The sequence below is a fragment of the Drosophila kikkawai genome, chromosome 3L (assembly GCF_030179895.1).
Source record: "Drosophila kikkawai strain 14028-0561.14 chromosome 3L, DkikHiC1v2, whole genome shotgun sequence".
NCBI classification, from domain to species: Eukaryota; Metazoa; Arthropoda; class Insecta; order Diptera; family Drosophilidae; genus Drosophila; species Drosophila kikkawai.
Window position 1 is genome coordinate 25,856,212 of NC_091730.1, and position 11,878 is coordinate 25,868,089.

The 11,878-nt window shown below is 42.4% G+C and overlaps 2 protein-coding genes and 1 long non-coding RNA gene across 4 annotated transcripts; 1 reads left to right on the forward strand and 2 right to left on the reverse strand.

Annotated features, from left to right (window-relative positions):
- Window positions 1-95: 95 nt before the first annotated feature.
- On the reverse strand, window positions 96-3,639 carry l(3)04053 (lethal (3) 04053). The gene is made up of 4 exons (XM_017177107.3): window positions 2,701-3,639; window positions 1,842-2,644; window positions 379-554; window positions 96-320 (listed from the first exon to the last, which is right to left on the reverse strand). The coding sequence occupies exons 1-4, from the start codon at window positions 3,359-3,361 to the stop codon at window positions 209-211; spliced, it is 1,752 nt and encodes a 583-aa protein (XP_017032596.1). The 5' UTR covers window positions 3,362-3,639; the 3' UTR covers window positions 96-208.
- Window positions 3,640-4,984: 1,345 nt separating this feature from the next.
- LOC121502258 (uncharacterized) lies at window positions 4,985-5,535 on the reverse strand. The gene is made up of 3 exons (XR_005990901.2): window positions 5,425-5,535; window positions 5,178-5,364; window positions 4,985-5,124 (listed from the first exon to the last, which is right to left on the reverse strand). It is a non-coding gene; the product is annotated as an uncharacterized lncRNA (long non-coding RNA).
- LOC108081866 (ras-GEF domain-containing family member 1B) lies at window positions 4,995-11,015 on the forward strand. 2 transcript variants are annotated; one of them, XM_017177106.3, is made up of 5 exons: window positions 4,995-5,133; window positions 7,846-9,335; window positions 9,402-9,545; window positions 9,614-9,816; window positions 9,886-11,015. In XM_017177106.3, exons 2-5 carry the CDS (start codon window positions 7,926-7,928, stop codon window positions 10,169-10,171), a joined length of 2,043 nt encoding a protein of 680 aa, XP_017032595.1. In that variant the 5' UTR covers window positions 4,995-5,133; window positions 7,846-7,925; the 3' UTR covers window positions 10,172-11,015. The 2 variants fall into 2 exon arrangements, with proteins under 2 accessions (XP_017032595.1, XP_070141091.1); XM_070284990.1 differs by lacking the exon at window positions 4,995-5,133 and adding an exon at window positions 7,545-7,691.
- The last annotated feature ends 863 nt before the right edge of the window (window positions 11,016-11,878 follow it).

Below are 11,878 nucleotides of genomic sequence, written 5' to 3' on the forward strand. Positions count from 1 at the left end.
GTTATTTTATATATATTTTGCCTTATCAACCAACATCACGAATTTGCGCTTTGATTCTAACATTGTCTCTTTCCGCCCAGCATTTCTTAGCCCAATGCAACAGAATATATGTATTTGTATGGACACGAGCCCGCTAAAAACAAGCTCTAGCACAATGATTACACAAACAACAATAGCCGAGCTGAATTCATGAGTCCCCTTCGGGCGTTCAGTTTGAGTCGCTGTACAGATCGGGACTCCGAGGCGTTGTCGTTGGCTGGACTGGCTGCTCCAGATTGGCAGCCATCTGGCGCAGGTTTTCAACTCCAGTCAGCAGTTGCCTGCAAGAAATCGAGTGTTTTTGAAAATTCTCGGCTTATTATACCGACCCTGACTCACCTTAGGTTGTGCTCCGCGGTGTCGGCTGCCCGGACCAGATCCCTTGATAGCTGACGCGCTCTAGAAGATCGCGCAGAACTGCTGCCGCTGTTGGTTGCGCTGCCAGGATTGGCTGTTGAAACTCCGCCAGCAGCGCCATCGAAGCTGCCACCGCTTCGTAGGGTAATGAGTTCTGCCTGTAAAAAATTATATTATATTATAATTAGTAGCCTTCTCATGGCGCCGAAAATGTATGTAGGAGAATCAACCTGCAGCTTAACTCTTTCAATTTTTTGAATAGACTTCCAAGCTAAAGTTAAGCTCAATATCGACTGACATCAATTTCAGTGTCTTATGTGTCCTGGTTCAAGAACTACAGGCTACGCAACACAAAATTTAAAAAGTATTACAAAGGAAATAATATTTTCATGTGTTTCTTTTTAATTCACAATTACCTATTAAGTTGTTAAACTTGGTTTTAGGATAAAATAAATATTTTAATGCTTTTTAACACTTTTTTGAAACTACCTTTTTCCCTCAAATATTCCTCATATGTTCCTAATATATTCCTCAGATATTCCGCATATATTTTTCATATATTTCACACAAATATTCCTCATAAATTCCTGATATATTCTTAATTTATTCTTTATATATTCCTCATATATTTGTTGTTTATTTCTCATATGCACAATGAATTTGGGCAGCTGACTACCGGAAAATTAAGTGTAAAAATATATATATATATATATATATATATATATATATATATATATATATATATATATATATATATATATATATATATATATATATATATATATATATATATATATATATTTCTGCGAAAGGTTAAAAAAAAATTAAATAACGGTAGTTAGAGGCTAATAAATACAAGGTTGCGTATATGCAACAGCGGGGATGAGAATGTTTTTTTTGCCTTGTAAATGAAAAAAAAACTAATTCGCACTTTTATAAAGAAGAAGTACAATTATAAAAATATATAAATTCATGGTAGTATGCATATACTTTGGAGCAAGATCACCGCCATTCCCTCTGTAGGAAACAAACTATCTCATCTATCAGATCTTATAAGCTATAGCTATTACATTTCGTAAAAACATTCATATTTATATGTAGTAGTTTAAGATTGCTTTACATTTTTGAACTATATAAAATGTATACAATTTCAGTACAAATTAACTGCTTACAAAAAGAATTTGCAATTTAATTGAATTCACTAATTTTGTTCAAATTTCAGAGAAATTTATTATATTTGTGTGATTTTTATTTAAAGAACCTTTGCAAAGAAGCGCAACTTTACAAAAACGCACACTGTTCAGTTCGTACGCTCCAAAGATCGCCGCTGACACACATTTAGCCTTACTTTTATAAAATAAATAAAATAATCGGAATCTTCGAATTCAAAACCTTTAAAATATGTTGGTATTCTTAGCCCCAGTCACTTTTTCCCTCAGACTCACCTCTAATTGGGCTATTTGGAGCCTTAGGCGCTGCGTGGTCTGTGTGCTGGTTGCCAAGGTCAATGCTTCCCGTCGCTCGGCGGCTTCTGAGAGCTGGACCAACTGCTGCTCAAATTCACTGGCCCGTCTGGTCTGCGCATTTAGCTCCACGCGCACATCCTGCAATTCGCGCTGCAGGCGATCGTTCTCCTGACGCAAGGCAGACAGTTGCAGCGTTCCGCCAACATCCTGGGGCGGCGAGTCAATAGAATTGGAGGGCAGCCCAATAGCTACGTCAGCCAGGCGTTGTGACGAATGAATTATGGATCCATCGGACAGGAAATCAGGCAGCACTTTGACGGTGGGGCCAGCAGGCGGGTCGCCGAGAGGACCTGGGAGGGCGACAGCACTGGGCAAGCCCATAGACGCGAGGGCAGATGGCAAGAGACAGGCTGCGGCACTCGGTGCTTGCGCGGCGCCCAAGGGGGTGTTTGGGGGAGAGCTAAGCTGCGCGTCCTGGCCAACACACCAAGCGTCCGGCAGATGGTCCTGCACGAAGTCGGGCAGAGTAGCCGCACTGCCAGCGCCTCCACCAGCTCCCGCACCGGTCGCAAGAGGCGCATCTAAAGGCAGATCAAGTTTCATTTTGGAGCCGCTAGATAGAACTAGCCGGTTGGGGCGCTGGTCCCGGTTTCCAGACGGCCGACGTCGTGGCGAGGAGGAGGGACAGGACACTTGCGGCATCTCGTAGCTGGAGTAGGAGCGCGGTACGTAACGCGTCCCAGAAGAGGGCTGCAGGTTGGATGCGGCCGATGGGAAAATATCTTTGGAAAAACAAGTCGTTATTAATATTATCGAAGAGCAGCGCAGACACAATTACCGTCATCTATCCGTTCGTCATAAAGCCTGCTGTTGCGCACCTGCGCTAGTGTCACATGGTCATCATCGTCGTCGTTGTCCAGGGCGGCGTGTAACACTCCATGGCCCACTCCTAGCCGCTGGTCCGGTCGTAACCGGTGTTGAGTTCCTCCTCCGCAAGCCGCAAACTCAGCCAGACTCGCCTGCGAGTCGAAAGAGCTGAAGCGCGGAGAGCGCTTCATTTTTGATGAGGAGCTGCTTCCATTTACATCTGGGGGCTGCATGTGGGAGGCGGAAGCCGATTGAGGCACTTTGGGCCGCGCCCCGGTGGAAGTCTGCACCGCTGCTGTCGCATCCACAGAAGTCACGGTGCTCGAAGGAGCAGTCACAGTGCCTGTGTTGCTTAGAAAGTGCTTAAAGGAAAACGAGGACGTGGAGGTAGCTCCTGTCCCAGCTCCGCTCGTGGAGGCCCGCATGCTGGTGAAGTCTCCACTGCTTCGGTCGTTGAGACAGAGGTCCGCCACGAGATCGTTTACTCCCAGCGTAATGGATGCGGGCTCTTTTAAAGAATCGGTCGCCACAGTCAGGACCGCTGGCTGGGCGCTCTGTGGCAGCCGCTGCTCCTGCTGCTGTGGGGTGGTCGTGGCCGTGTCGCTTGCATTGCCGTTGTTCCCATTTGCCATTTAATTGAGAACGCTCTGGAGAGTGGGGAGCGCTAGGCGGTTCTTAAGGCCGTGGTTGCCTGCCCTGTTGTCGTCCTGCTTGGGCGGTGCGTCAATGTCCTAGCTGTCTACTCGACCTGCTGATTCTGTACCTTCGGTGTTTACTTTCTCTCTTCCAACCGAGTTATTTTCGCTTTTCACTTGGGCTTATTTATGCAGTGTTGGATAGCGGTATTAGGCGATATGTCATTTTACAATACAGGCTGAGTGATATAGTGCGAGCTATCGATTGGCACTCGAAGCGCCGAATTTGAATCTAAAAACAGGCAATAGAAAAAATGTAATACAAAGCTCGCAAGGTTTCCCCGTGATTTACATAAAGTTCAAAATATGTAACACGCACAGTCAAGACAAGATATTTTTCTACGTCGGTTCGTGTGTTAGTTATTTGTTGATAAATACAATAAATAAACAGATCTAAGATAATAAAAAATAAAAATTTTACAAAAATTGGAAATTATTTGTCATTACAGCTACTGTAAATAAAACGGAATGACTGAATGACCGAAAATATCGGCAACTGCAAACAATTTATATATTTTCAGTGTAGCTAAAGAGTTCTCTAAATCAACATCAAATATCGGCAGATATCGCGATACATCGCCGATATTTTCAGTAATTCAGTCAAGGGAATACCCTGATATATTATAAATTTCACACATTATTTTACAAATAAAATAAAACTTAAATACAATTAAAATAAATGCATGAAGTTTGTCAAAGCAAAAACCTTGAAAGAAATTTATTAACCGAAACTGTTGATCCCATTTTTCGAATTGTGCTGTAAAATGAGTCACAGATCACTGATTCTGGTGTTCTGTTGAACGCGGCCATTATTATTAGTATATTTCCGGTATATTTTACAAGTTCAATATACCATTTCGTTATCGGATACGCGGTCACACTTTTACCAGTGTTGTTAAGTTCGCAAAGCCCAGCCATAGTAAACAAAACGCGACGTTGGCTCAGCTATCCAATTAAACGCATTTTAACGTAATAAACGCAAACGAACAAGTGAAACCAACTAACTGGTTGCCGCACCGCGTATTGAGGCCAAGTTTCAAGAAGCGGAAGGCCCCGGGTCAACTGTATCCTAATATTGATACATGAAAAATTCTGCGTAGCAAACAAACCGGTCACGGCTCGTATATGTATATAGCCACAGACACCAGTGCACCCACGTACATACATGGACGGGGAAAAAGCGTCGCTGTGCATTTCGTCTGACAATTGCACTCCGTGTGTCTGAAGAAATTGTGCTTAATTGCCATATTCATTTATTTATAATTCTTCGTTGGCCAGCGGGCGGCCATATGTGATCGCTGTGTCCCTTTTCGGCCCGAGCCTCTGCTGCGGGGGTAACAGCGCACCACCCCGTTAACCTTGCCTGTGTGTGCGAAAGTGGTGGTGGTGAACCGAAGCCAAAAGCTGAATCTGAAATGTTTCCCGTTCTCGTATTTTGAATCGCCCGTGCAAACAGCCTTACAACGTTCTCTGCGGCCCGTTTACCCCGCACCATTCTTAACGTGTGTTCCACTTTTTATTGCAACCTCCGCCCACAACGCGGCAGCGACTCGACCCGCTGTCCTGATTTCCTCAACACCAAGGCAAGTGCAACCAGGACCGTTTTTTCGGGGCGTATGCTCAGCCCTGTCCTGGCGTTTGCGGGAGAGAGGCGGGATAGCTGATCGGAGGACACTGAGTATTTGCAATATGTTTGGGAGCTGTGGGAGGTAAGCACTGAAGCCTGTTCCGATTGGATATTCCTTTTACCCACTGCAACGTGTCTGCTGCGCTTCGAACGTGGAAAACAGCATTGTTTCGGTCGTGGTCCCATTTATTGCTTGTCTCCTCTTGCTATCATTCCTCCTATTTCTCGTTACCTTTTTCTCTCGTCGCGTATTTTGCTGGCCTCTTGGCTTTTCTCCCTGCATTTCCACATGCGTCGGGGGTTTTCCTCTCACCTTGCACATAGGAGCGTATAAAGTTGTGCTGGCTTAGCAATACGTAAACTGAAATCTTACTATATTAATTTATCGATCTCTGCACTGTGGCATACGTCCACGATTTTGTATCGCAAATATATTAACAGATTTGAAATCTGACAAATATATGTCAGAGACATTAAAATCAATAGTCTCCCAATTAAGTGGCAACATGCATTCTAATTGTATTGTTTTTATACCAATCCTATAAAGTATACATATTCTTGATCAGCATCAACAGCCGAGTCGATCTAGCCATGTCCGTCTGTTCTGGACAATTCTCTGATGCCAAAGGCGACATTTGTACGCAATTAAACTAAACACATTATTTAAACTTTACAAAGTTTGAAACTTATAGCTCTTGGTTATAATTGGTGCTAAGATTTTGGACAATTGTTCGTTTTGAAGATAATTACAAAGTTAGCTTATTCAATTAAATACCATTTTGTGTTTAATATTGTATTAATAAATATTTAAAGGTATATGCGTAATAGGAAATCTCCCAAGTACCCTCCAAAAAATTTGGTTTGTGGTGTACATTCCAACTGTCCACTGATTCATCCGATATCAACAAAAATAATTGAATTCTTTTATCAAAATAGGAAGTTAAAATCTCGATTTTTGACTCAAAAATTAAGTTACTTTGGAATGAATGTTCCAAATTTCAAAACGATAGTAGATTTTAGGCTATCGTGTACACCAACTTTCAAAATGGATCTTTTCAGGAGAGCGCTTTAAACTTTTAGATACTACGCATAACTTCGTCAGTTTTGTTTATGATCGATGTGAAACTTAGGCAAAGTATTCATAATATCTTGGACATTCATAATAAAAAATATACGAAAAAAAAGCTTCCTTAAATATTGAAAACAAGAGAGATTTTCCCATTTCTCCTGTTAGTTTTCTTTTATGTTGTCCGAATGAATCGATTCTTAATTATCCAATTACAAACTGCAACTGCAGTCCCTGCATTAATGTTGTTAGTCTTTTTATTAATTATTTTTCTTTTTGTACGTCGGTTTAAGATTTTTTAAATTTAAATGTAATAAAGAAAATAAGTCACTTACGCTTTAAGTAGTAGTAGTACAGCTTTCTTACTTGTTTGGGAGATAATTGTTCGATTTGCCCCATTGTACACCGGCCTTGCCTCTCCTTTTTTGCTTCTTGGCATTTTGTGTACAAATTATGGTGCTCTGCTCACGCTTGTTGTTGTTTTTAGCTTTTATGGACAGTGCATTCCCCTCGATTGTTTTTGCTGCCATTATATACACATACTGTAAGTGTGATAAATATAGACTTTAATTTTATTTTCGCTGAGGTTGGTTAATATTTTTGATGAATATTTGAAAATTGGATTGGCCTCCATTTATTAAATGATGATCCCGTCGCGTAACCCAGCTGTAAGCCGTGAAATGTGGCAGGAAAAGTAAAAAGTGGTCGGTGGTTCACGTGCTGGGACTAGTACTGCAAATTGCTACCCATATTAGCAATAATACCCTTGCAGGGTATTATTTAAGTCACAAGTTTGCAACGCAGAGAAGTATATAAATTCTTGATGAGCATCAACAGCCGAGTCGATCTACCCATGTCCGTCTGTCCATTTCTACACAAACTAGTCCCTCAGTTTTTAAGCTATCTGAATTAAACTTTACATAGTCTTTTGATTATTTTCACTACGATATATGCATACATGATACATACATATGTAACATAGCTGCCATAGAAACAATCAAAACATTTTAAGAAAAATATAACTCGCTGTTTTTCAACATATTCAACAATTTCTGAAGGAGAATCAGAATTAGTTTCTGGATTTAATGTAGAATATAGAAGAGAAGGAATTGCTTTAACAAATTATACTTTGAGATATGGTCGTTATGTATTATTTCAAAATTTCGGTTTTATTTGATTGAAAATCGGACGATTATATCAAGTAGCTCGCATAAAACGATCGGCAGGTAAAAAATTAAAAGGTGTGAATGTAAAACTTTGACAGTAAACCTTTATAATTATGAATGATCTAATTGGAAACAGCAAGGATATACTTTTTATACAATATAAACTTCGGCATGCTGATGCCTTGACCTGAGCTTTTGCTGCTCCCTAGAAAACTTTACATTTTTTTCGGAAAAACGTAGTCCCCTGTTGCTTTTTTATCTGATTGCCAAGTCTTACCTTGATCAATGCATCTACCTTGAGGTGTACATAGAAAAGGAAAACATTAGAAGACAAGATAAAAAATATTTACTTCAATGACATAATTAACCTGATATTTAAAAATCTTTTTTAAAACGTTTAATCTATAAGTACGTAATCCTCACGAAATGTAAATTATCACTAAATATTTTGATATATACATATTTGTTTCAGGACAAGAATTTAAAAAAGTGTTGTAGTGTTGTAGTATTTATTGTATTGCTTTCGCCTCACCTAATGTATCCTGTTTATTCATTGCATCAGCTCTGTGATTGGATCCCGGATGTGCCCCCGGCAGGACCAGAACGCTAACTGCCAGGCCTAAGCAATTGGACAGTGGCCAGATGTCGTCTAGCAACGGTGGACTCAGTAACGCCACAAATGGCCGCAGCGGCAGTACCGGCAGCGCGAACATCAATCTCAACTTTAACAGGCAGGACCGAACTGCTGGAGAGGAGACTGGTGCAGCAGAAGTCATCACATCCACGTCAATTACACACAAGGCATTGCCGGAGCTAAAGACCCAGAGGAGCAACAGTGCCTGTCAAGCACACGATTCGCTCTCCACCTTTCGCCGCAGAGGTCAGCCGGAAAAATCTCCAGAGAAGCCCTATAGCTATGCGGCTGCCCAGAGCCGGTCCTTGGACAAGTCGCCTAAGGAGGGCCACTTGGTCTACTGTGAGGGCCGGCTGCATTCGGGTCAGTTAGAGTCGCTGATCGCCCACATGGTGCCAACCCACGAGTACTATCCGGATAAGGGTTTTGTGTTTGCATTTCTGCTCAGCGCACGGCTGTTTGTACGCCCTCACGAGCTATTGGCCCAGATTTCGAATACCTGGGAGCAGCAACAGCAGGATGTGGGGGCCGGCAGCGATGTCGTGGACGATGTCGGACAGATACCCGGACGCCAGCAACTTCTTAGCATTAACTCGGCGTCGCCACTGACCCAGCGGAAGGGTTCTGCGCTAACGGCCGCGCCTGGTTCGGAGCTGGAGCCGCGACCACAGCAAAGGACCAATGTGCAGCGTTCCGCCCAGCACTGCATTCGGCTACTTTCAGAATGGATAGAGATCTTTCCGTATGACTTCAGAGATGAGCGGCTGATGCAGCAGGTGCGGATCCTGGCAAGAAAGTGTGTCTACATTGACAACTCCCTGGGCAAGCAAGTGTCTCGAATTCTTCAGCTGCTCGTCTCCCGGCTGACGGCCCTCGAACAGTATGAGGAGTTTCTGCAGACTCTTAGCTCTGAGGAGGCGCAAAGTCAGCAGCAGCAGTTGCAGCATCCACAGCACCACCACAACCACCATCATCACTTGCAGAATGCCTTCCAGTCTTTTCTGGGCAATTCATCTCATGCCAACGGGGCCGGAGGCATGCCTTCCAGTGGGGCCCCTAATTCCTCTTCTAGCGCTCAAACCTCCTCAGCCTCTGCTTCAAACTCTAGCTCCACAACGCCTCAGCCGGACGAAGTGTTCGGTATCATGGACATGTGTCCAAGTTGCGCCCATCTGGCGCACCAACTGACGGCCATCGAGCTGGAGCGTCTGTCGCACATCGGCCCAGAGGAGTTTGTTCAGGCGTTCGCTAAGGACTACCAGTCGCAGGGCAACGACGGTGGCAAGGAGGGCAGCCGGAGTAAGGGTAGTGGAAGTTGTGGCGGATCCTTGAACGACATGAAGAAGACACGCAACCTGGAGTCGTACGTGCAGTGGTTCAATCGACTCAGCTACCTAACGGCTACAGAGGTGGTAAAGGTTCGTGGGCAATAAGGCCTCATTTAGCTGGATATTAATGTACTTTTTTTTATGTACCCCTTTCAGTATCCGAAGAAGAAACAGCGTGTGCGGGTCATCGAGTATTGGATTGAGACGGCCCGAGAGTGCTTCAACATTGGCAACTTCAATAGTCTGATGGCCATAATAGCAGGTCTAAATCTGGCGCCCATAGGCAGACTCAAGAAGACGGTAAGCTGGTCGTCTGTATATTGCGACTCTGGGTCTTAATTTGCTCCAATTTCAATCATTCTCGGCAGTGGGCCAAAGTACAATCGGCCAAGTTCTCCGTGCTGGAACATCAAATGGATCCAACATCAAATTTTAACAGTTATCGCTCCACGCTCAAAGCTGCCATGTGGCGATCCGAGGGGGCCACAGAGGAGCGCGAACGCATAATCATTCCATTTTTTAGTTTATTTGTTAAAGATCTGTACTTTTTGAATGAGGGCTGTTCCAATCGGTAAGTAGTTGCTGCAGTTTCGTACGCTTCCTACGATTTGCTAATATCGTGCCCTCTTCACCTGAACAGTCTGCCTAACAATCATATCAACTTCGAGAAGTGTTCTCAGCTGGCTAAGCAAGTGATGGAGTTCAACGAGTGGAAGAAGGTTAGCTGTCCCTTTGAGAAGCTGGCGAACGTCATAGCCTATCTGCAGCACAGCGCAGTGCTCAATGAGAACACTTTGTCGATGGCCTCGTTTGAATGCGAGCCGCCGGAAAATACGGAGGAGAAGGACCGCTACAAGACGGTGAAGGCGGAGACGAAACAGCAGCTGCTGCAACAGCTGCAAGAGCAGCAACTCCAATCGCAGTAACCGCCATTTAGATGGTTGACTAAGCTACGCTTAAGTGCTTGCCATGATTATTTTTCAATTAGATTCGTAAGTCCGTTATACCGGTCGGAATTCGCTAGCGTAAGATGATGCAAAGGATGAGAACAAACTTGAGGCGACGAGTAGGAAAGCACTGCCTAGTGCTGGGCTCCTTTCTGCAAAAGAAAAGCTTCTGAAGCTTCAGTCATATATTGCCAATAATCTGGCTTACTTAGTGATTTGGTTTCCAGACTTCTTGCTAAGCTCGGCAGGTGCCCGGAAACAGCTTCGAAATGTTGCCAGTATTTTAAATTATTTAATTAGACTAGTGCAAATGGTGGCAGATAACAAATGTACTTAAAGCATCTTATTTTTAACAGCTAACGCAAGCAACTTAATTGTTAATGTGTATTTTGGTATTGCAAAAACATTTTTTATGTCATAATTTATGTTCAAAAACTTTTGACAACGCTGCCCGGGTGCGCGGTATTCGTAAGTGACCAGTATTTATATTTATACTTATATGTACACAATTTTATAGCTAAATGAAATATTTTTAATGCTCCCCAATAACCATGTATTTCCGGGTATATTCCGGCGGATAGTACGGTGCATCAGTCCCGAGGCTTTTTTGCATCAGTAACACTTAACACCAAGTAAGCAGTCGCTGAGCAAAAACACGTTCGAATAAGAAAGGCCGCACAAGTGACTTTTCACTATCAACATTGTGCGATTGCTGAGGAAATCAATGATATTTACTATAAAGAAACTAAATACAACATAATTGATTCAAAACTGCTTTCGAATAAAGAAATGAACGAAAAACATCTCATAAGTATAAAAACAATTGGCATTTTGTTTGATTTATTTGTAGTTTGTAAGTTAACGCAGAGCAACACGGGTCCGGGGCACAGACACAACAAATAAAAAACAATTATGCATATATGAATTCTCAGTAAAATGTATTCATTTATATTTTAAATATGTATATGTTAACTAAAAGCTTTTTCCCATTCGCACGCGACAAAAACAGAAGTCAGTTTCGCAGCGATCTGTTTAACAACGGATTTCTGAAACAGGCCTGTGAAAAAGGTGTCGAAGTGATAAAAAAAGGCATTCGGCAGAGGAATCTAAAATAAAAATCTATAGTTTTATAGTGGATTTTGAAGCTCCGCGAAGGTTGCTGGAGACATCCTAGCCAAATCCCTGAACTTTATCATGGTAACTTTAAGTTGCTCCATTGCTGATATAATCATTGTTCATTTTCGTAAATTTGTCAAGCTGTCAAAATTTAACGTTCTTGCGTTAATTTCGATTTCGATAGGTAACTCAGGTCGGTGTAAGTATGAAATTAGAAACAAAGTAATACCTCGTTTTGAGAGTTGTTATCCTTTTTATATCCTTGCAGGATATTATAATAATTATAGTGACTGTCATGGTACAATTAAATTTTTATCATGGTGACTGCTACAATTTTTACTGACAATAATCAAAACCATTGCATTATTATCGTCTGAGGGAAATGTATTGTTCGCTTTGGTGGAAACATACCATTTCAGACATAAAATGGGTTGGGACTTTGCTGGATTCTTAGTCGAACTGTAAACCAGGGAATGTGTTCCAGATAAACACGCCCTGCTTTTTTTATTAAAGTCGATTAAAGTCGTGCCTAAAAAGTTTGGTTTATCGATAAATCAGATCCTGACAGAT